Source organism: Aulonocara sp. 'chitande type north' Nkhata Bay, linkage group LG9 (genome assembly GCF_057382095.1).
Source record: "Aulonocara sp. 'chitande type north' Nkhata Bay isolate Kocher_YH1m ecotype deep benthic linkage group LG9, A_spYH_male_GT1.1, whole genome shotgun sequence".
NCBI classification, from domain to species: domain Eukaryota; kingdom Metazoa; phylum Chordata; class Actinopteri; order Cichliformes; family Cichlidae; genus Aulonocara; species Aulonocara sp. 'chitande type north' Nkhata Bay.
This window is the reverse complement of record NC_141352.1, coordinates 34,060,219-34,068,142: the sequence shown is the minus strand read 5'-3', so window position 1 is coordinate 34,068,142 and position 7,924 is coordinate 34,060,219. Positions and strand designations below refer to the sequence as shown.

The following is a 7,924-nucleotide window of genomic DNA, read 5'->3' as shown; positions in this document are numbered from 1 at the left end:
CACCGAAATCCCCCTGCCACCAAACCTGGAGCTCTGTTGTCCTGGCAACTGCTAAGTTGACTTGTCTACCGGCTTTCCAGATTGAGAACTGTGATCCGTCGCTCCATAGACTGCATCTCTCCTGTTCTAGAGTCCAGTGGCGGCGTGCTTTACACCGCTGTGTCCCATTGCTTTGCGTTGCACTCTGTGATGTAAGGCTTGGACTACAGCTGCTCGGCCATGGAAATGGATTCCACGAAGCTCTCTGTGCACTGTTCTTTAGCTAATCTGGAGACCACGTGAAGTTTGGAGCGATGGACTCCACAGAAAATTAGCAACCTCTGTGCGCCTCAGTATCCACTGACCCCCACTCTGGGATTTTACGTGATCCACCACTTGATGGCTGAGTTGCTGTCGTTCCCAAACACTTCCACTTAGTAGCAGCAGTCTGCATGCCTAGGTGCTTGATTCTATACAGCTGTGGAAGTTACTGGATCACCTGAATTCAATGATTTGGATGATGGGTGGTGAGTGAATACTCCTTACAATATAGTGAAGTGGATCTAGTGTATATATCCACCAGAAACCCTGAAGGTCGAGTGACGAGTTCCCGTATTGCACAGTTCGTCCAAACCACCAGAGATTCCTCACATTAGTGTGGAGTTTGGTAATAAGAGGCAAAGCATGTAGAAAACATTGATTTCTTTACTGCCTGTCTGATGTCAGCTTCAATTAGGCGTAGTATTTTTGTTTTTGCCTTACACTTGTGATCCAAACTGTTTTTACTTCCTCTTTAGTTAAAGCGGAGCCAGCTGTCTGCGATCTATTGTCTACAAATCTTTAACAGTGACATTAAATCGTTCTTCAGGGTCCTCATTTACCGCAGAAATGATGTAATGTGATTTAAATGAGACCCATAGAAAAGAAAATGACCTGTTGATCGGTCTCTATTATGAGCCTTCACCCATAAAAATGTGTTTACAGTTTATAACACTAGATGGTGATATGAGACCGTTTCCATTGTATTACCCGAGCATGATTTACTCATCGACTTTAAACTTTCACATTTTAGTCATTAGTCCTCCTTAAGAGGAGCCAATCCACCCCCCCCCCCCCCTTTTTTTTTTCTGTCCAGTATAGAAACTAAACAGCTGACATCATTCGGGTAGTGTAGCTTCCAGAGATCTGAAGTTAACGTGAACTCTGGAGGGCAGTCAAAAGCTTAATTTTTTATAATGCAACATACTATTATTTACATACATATTATTTTAATAAGCAGTTTCAGGGTTCGTGCTGTTTTAATGAGTGTTCGATGGAAAACGACACTGAAGGAATTTGTACTCTTGAGTCACATGACAGTAAATAATTTCGAGTATGTGTACATAACACAGGCTAATGTTTAAAACTATGATTATTATTTTGCTAGCTATCAAACTTGCTGGAGAAATGATTGAAATGCACTGAGTGTGATAGAGTACGGCAGTGCTAGCACAGCAGTTAGTTATGGCATGGTGATTTATGCAGTGTGCTTTAAACTTGGCTAACATTACTTAGCAGTAGCAGTAATATTAGTGACTTCACTCAAGTGAAAGCTTTAATCGTTAGTCCGACACTTAACTAGCCAACTTAAGCCTTAAAGAAAAACTGGTAAAAAGAGGGACTGATGCATGTGGGCACAAAGAAGCCATTTCTTGTGCTGCTGAAGTTCCCTGGCTTTCATTCAAAATGTGTTTATCGTGAGCACCGACACATTAAACCATTTAAAAATTATAAATGGCTTTAAGCTCACATTGATGCCTGTGGGGCTCTATCAGCCACGGAGACGACAGACACATTTTAGTGTTTTAATGAATGAATGTTTCATACTTTAAGGCTGCCTGTTTATTTAAGGGAGATGAACAATACATTATTATTTGACATAATTCTATGACAGGTGATGGACTGAATAAATAGATTTTAGGTCGATGTTTGTGCGTTTTTAAAGTCTTATATGTTGAATTGAACTGAGTGTGTCATCTGTTCAAAGCCTCCCGTCAGTGCTGTTCTCCATGCCTGTCTTACTGTACATGGTGTTATTAGCACAAACACTTTAAAGCTGATCATTTAGGACTGTAACAATAATCCAGAGAGCAATGTAGTCAAACATCTCACAGTTAGTTTTATTGGGAATGAACTTTGACCTGTTAGGCCCCCAGGGCTTTTCTGAGCTTCCTGCTCGAAAATGAAGAGGCCAAAATAAATGGAGTATTTCTCTGCAATTACAAACTCTGTGTAAACAGTCTTGGTATCAAAATAAAGCTAACGCTTGTGAGCTGTCATCAGAGGGGTAAATATTACTGCAGATGTTACTATGTCAAAGTTACTGGGACTCAAACATAGAAAAAAATGATTATTTCCCTCACCTAATTTTTAAAAGTATTTTATAGCTTATATGCTATAAAATATACTTTGGGTCACATTTAACTCCAGAAAATCATAAATCAAAATATGGATGTTACCTGTCCACAGATTCATGGTGATATAACTGCTCTTTTAACTGTTTGGTGTTTGTAGAAATGGTTTACAGCTGAGATTCAGAGGCTTCTGTGGACACTCATGTCTGCACTTATATTTCTGACCTCGTGTTATAACCGATTAAATGTGATCTCCTCTCTTTTCCCCCATTTTTGGTGGTGTGGGTGCTTAACTAGTTAAAGTACCAAACATCTGTCTCCTGTTGTTGTGTCACGTAGGAAAGAAGCATCAATATCTGATGAGCAGACTTGTTCATTTGTGCAGATTTCTTCTTTTGTGTGGTTGTTTTTTCCAAGTGGAGATGAGCATCTCTAACAAGTTGATTTGTTCACATTTGCACATCTGCATTTTTGAGAGAAATGAGTTTTTTGAGTTTGTGCACTATATGCATATAAGACAACCATTTCCTTTTTCAGTATTTTTGTGTGGTGCATTTTTCTCTGTTTTAACAAAAGAGGAACAAAGAACATTTAAGTCAACCTAAGACGATTTGTTTTAATTTTTACATGGTCTTACTGAGGTGATGCAAAGTGGAACATGCAAACTGTTTTTTTGGTAATGTGCTGGAAAAGCTTGATAATGGACCTTGAAAGTGCTTAAAGTGCTTAAATTTGACCCTGAACAATGAGTTTGAACCCTGCAGTTTACAGTTTCATTTTTCATTATCTCAGCTTTGCCTGTCTTTTATAAATCGTAGTAGACTGAGTGTGTCTGTGTTGACTGAAACCATCACTGTTTCTAATTCTCAACCCTTTCAGGCCCTTCAGCCTCTCAGACTGCTGACATGTTAGGAGACAAACCTCCAGCTGCATCCTCACCAAATGTCATCAAAGGTTCTACTGATGGAGATGAAACTGTAGAAGATCCTGACCTCGAGCCTTCCAACAACACCTCCACGCAACAAACCAGCCCGCTTCCCCCCAAAGACTCTGAGCCCGCTGAGGCTGAGACCGGCCTCAGCCCTGAGCAACAGCTCAGCAACGACTGTGTAGAGGGGGATTAAAGTTCACGTGCAGCAGTTTCTGCTGAAAAGCTTTGGCAGTGAGCAGATTTAAAGGTTTCCCAATGTTCGTGCCTGCTCATTCGAGTAATGTTGTGCATTTCTGGTGGTTTATATCTTGAGCACATGTTCCTACTGTGACGTCAGCTTTGGGTTAGCAAAGACATTTATAATCAATGGAAATAAATGTTTTTTTTATTTTTAAAAGTCCAAATCCTAAACGTATTTACCATGTGTTGGTATCTGTTACAGAAAAATATTTGAACTGATCCACAGTTCCTGCTCTGATGCATCTTCTTTCTCCAGTTTCACTATTGGCAGAATTTTGGTTGCAAACATGTTTCTATAAAAGGCCTCTGTGTGTGTGTAGTATGTGAGCTGTCAACTGACCATCACCCTCTTCCAAGCATTAAGTGCTCGTTCAATTATGAACAGTTCTTTCTTAAGCTACTGCAGGGACATGAAACGCAACACGATGAAGTGGCTCCATCTGCGCTAATGAAAACAACATTTTTAATTACAGGCCACTGCACACATATTGAAATAGTTATGTACAGTTCATATTTCTGTTGGTAGTTCTAGAAAACAATCTTAAAATCCACAAACCAAAAAACGGTTCTGATTATTTACCAGTTCAAACAATAAAAATGTCCTTGGTGTTGGTGTCTTCTATACAGGCTCTTGATATACAAACTATAAGATAAATACATCCTAGTTTTATACATCACTTCCAACACAACCAACCTCAGGTGTGTTCATTACTCTACGGGTTTATTTTAATTGTTTGTTAAAATAGTTTTTTTCCATCATATTGAGTATAGAGGAATGCAACTGTGAGCTTTAGCAATTATCCCGCTTCAACAGGACCGTGATCCCGATGTGTGAGACAGCAGGGTGCTGCCACTGGTGTTGTAATGTGTGATTTAGTTCCTCCTAACATTTCAGTTTTCTTCCAGTATCTATCCTCTGTGATTACTGGCTCTTTAGACAGATTTAATAGAAGTGTGTGAGCTATTGGCTCAGTATAAAGGGTCAGTAGTGTTTTCATGTCACCTATCCATCCTCCATTTAGTCACCCAAAGCATGTAGTAAATACTGCTCACTTTTATTCACCTTCTCTTAAATCCAGAAAAATTCCCACTTGTTAACGTTGAGTGTGTGTGTGTGTGTGTGTGTGTGTGTGTGTGTGTGTGTGTGTGTGAGTGAGTGTGTGCGTGTGCGTGTGTGTGTGTGCGTGTGTGTGTGTGTGTGCCAGTTGCAGCCTCCAAGTTGAACACCATCACCAAATCCAACCTGGGTCAGTGTGTCAGCAAGTACGACCTGCTGGTCTGGTTTGAGATCAGCGAGCTGGAGCCCACTGGAGAGTGAGTATCCATCTGGAGTGTTATATTCACGCACAAGCTTTAAAGGAACCATAAAAATGATCTCCAGGAAGAATATTATAAGTTGGGATGTTGTGTCACCTCCTCCCTCCATGCACAGGTACATCCCAGCCATCGTGGATCACAGTGGAGGCCTGCCCTGTCATGGTACCTACCTGCTGCACCAGGTACAGGATTGGTGCACATGTTGTTTCCTTATTACTCACACAGTGGTAACTGCTTCCTTTGTACACAGTTGAATATCTTCTTTTAAAGCGTAATGTTGCTCTAGCTGTGCTCACTGTGATCCTGAGCTCCTGTTATGTTTGCTGCAGGGGATCCAGCGGAGGATCACAGTGACCCTCATCCACGAGAAAGGCAGCGAGCTCCATTGGAAAGATGTTCGTGAGCTGGTTGTAGGTGAGCAGCCTGCCTTTAGGGTCTAGTCGTGCTATACCTCTGTGTAGAAAACAAAACCCCAAAGCACCGAAACAATGTTTTATAGTGTTTGTGTGCTTTTGATAGAGGAAGACAGGACAGAACATCATTAAAGGGATTTGACTTTGTGAGATCACCCTGAAAACGCACCACTCGGTTCACTCTGAGATATTTTCAGTCTGGAAAGATGAATCTGTCGGGCTTCAGGCTGCTTCTCACTTTAAGCAGTTCATGCTGTAGCTGATGGACCAAAAATGACATTTGATATTTTAGACATTCAGCTGCTGACTCTGAAGCCAACAGGCTCTTGAGTGTGGATGATTGTGTTGGTACTGGATGCTGTGATCAAACAGCTGTTCTGATCTGTCTTCATTCATGCCTGTTGTTATTAAGCCTCCTAAGCTCCAAACCAGTAAAAGCAATCTTTGGAGGCAACACCCTTTTTAGTACTTTGCTGTATTTGTTTGTGATTGTGTGACACTGAACCACAGTGCTATGTATATCCTCTGTAACACTCAGACGTTTCCAGATCAGTGTTTCCCCCTCAGCTGTTTCTCACTATAGAGTCTTTCCTCTGTAACAATGAGGCACCAGCAGAGCATATCTGGCTCCCAGTCTGTGGCTGATAGTGCCCCCTGCTGTTAATAACAGGAACAGTGTAACCTTGTATGGAGCTCATAGTGATGGTCTGAAGATTGCTGCTGCAAGGCAGTAATTTGTATCCATGTGTGCTGTCTATTCTGAGCATATGCAGTTATGTGAGCTCTCAGGTTTTATGTATCAGGACATAATTAAAAACAATCAGGTCCTTAGTAGGTCTTAATATGAGGTAAATATAAAACATGAAGTGTTTGTGAGGTTCATCTGCAGCACCTTTGTCTCTGTGAAATGTTTGCTAATTTAACATTTTCCCTCCTAAACAGGAAGGAGTTTGTGGAGGCCTATGTGAATCATGCCTTCAACACATCAGTGGAGAATCTGTTCCAGGAGTTCAAGCGAGGCTTCTTCCTGGTGTGTGAGCAGGATTTGGTGAGGCTGTTTCGACCAGAGGAGCTGCAGGGAGTGCTGGTCGGCCAGGACGTGCATGACTGGGAAAAGTTCAAACAGGTACAGTCAGCCAAACAGACACAGGCTGTAGTTTCACAGCTGTCCTGTAGCACAATAACTGTGTACTGCATACTGTCAAAAGCATTCAGTCGGCTGCTTTAACACAAATATGACCTTGAGTCACATCTCAGTCTTAATCCAGACTTTTGTATGATAGTATAATATAATAGTCAGCCCACCCTTCGCAGCTATAACTGCTTCCACTCTTCTGGGAAAGCTTTCCACAAGGTTTAGGTGTGTTTATGGGAATTTTTTGACTATTCTTCCAGAGGTGCATTTGTGGTGTCAGACACTGACGTTGGAGGAGAAGGCCTGGCTCACAGTTGCTGCTCTAATTCATCCCAAAGATGTTCTATCAGGTTGAGGTCAGGACTCTGTGCAGGCTAGTCCAGTTCTTCTACACCAAACTCACTCATCCATGTCTTTATGGACCTTGTATTGTGCACTGGTGCCCAGCCATGTGCACACATGCCCACACTTTACACTTGGCACAGTGCAGTCAGACAAGTACTTCTGGCAACCACCAAACCCTGACACATCCATCGGATTGCCAGTCAGAGAAGTGTGATTCGTCACTCCAGTAAACACATCTCCACTGCTTTAGAGTCCAGTGTTGAGATGCTTAAATCACTCCATCTGACGCTTTGCATTGTGTTTGTCAGTGTAAGGCTGGGATGCAGCTGCTCAGCCATGGAAACCAATGAAGTTTGGACATCTGTAACAACAGCAGACTGCAGATATTGGTGACTTAAGTGCACTATGAGCCTTAGCATCAGCTGACTTGCTGTCATTTCCAATTACTTCCACTTTGTTATAATATCACTAACAGCTGACTATGGAATATTTAATAGCGAGGAAATTTCATGACTGGACTTGTTGCACTGGTGCATCCTATCACATTACCATGCTGGAATTCATTCAGTTCCTGAGAGCGACTCGTCCTTTCACACATGTTTGTAGAAGTAGTCTGCATGCCTAGGTGCTTGATTTAATACACCTGTGTCCATGGAAGTGATTGGAACACATTAATTGAATGATTTGGATGGGTTAGGGAATACTTTTGGCAACATAGTGTATGCCTGACCTTACAAACTCTATGATTATAACAGTCATTTTCACTGTTTTCAGAACACAAGTTATGGTTGGAGATATCATGACCGCCACCCCACCATACAGATGTTTTGGGAGGTATTTGATGAACTAACTGAAGAGCAGAGGAAAGATTTCCTTCGTAAGTACTTGCTGAAGCCTCCATTATGATATGTTACTGAAATCACACTGTATCATATAAAACATTAGATTTTTCTGCGCTTTACCAAGATACATTAGAGAGCAGCATTGTTCTGATTAATATACTGTAAAGCTGCTTCTAGCTGGTGGACTGAGCCGCCTCACCTTTCACCTGGCTCACGTCACACACCTGGAGAGACTCGACCTCCACCTGTGTTGCCTCACGCGAGATGATCTAGAGGCTCTGAGTCAGTTGCTACCAATCTCACACGCCGGACACTAATCGCATGCTCGC

The 7,924-nt window shown here is 41.8% G+C and overlaps 1 protein-coding gene across 1 annotated transcript; it reads left to right on the top strand.

Annotated features, from left to right (window-relative positions):
- The first annotated feature begins 3,277 nt into the window (after positions 1–3,277).
- Positions 3,278–7,435, top strand: LOC147322690 (kinesin-like protein KIF1B). The gene is made up of 6 exons (XM_086305063.1): positions 3,278–3,470; positions 4,701–4,857; positions 4,976–5,042; positions 5,190–5,274; positions 6,216–6,399; positions 6,669–7,435. Exons 1-5 carry the CDS (start codon positions 3,278–3,280, stop codon positions 6,239–6,241), a joined length of 528 nt encoding a protein of 175 aa, XP_086161189.1. The 3' UTR covers positions 6,242–6,399; positions 6,669–7,435.
- The last annotated feature ends 489 nt before the right edge of the window (positions 7,436–7,924 follow it).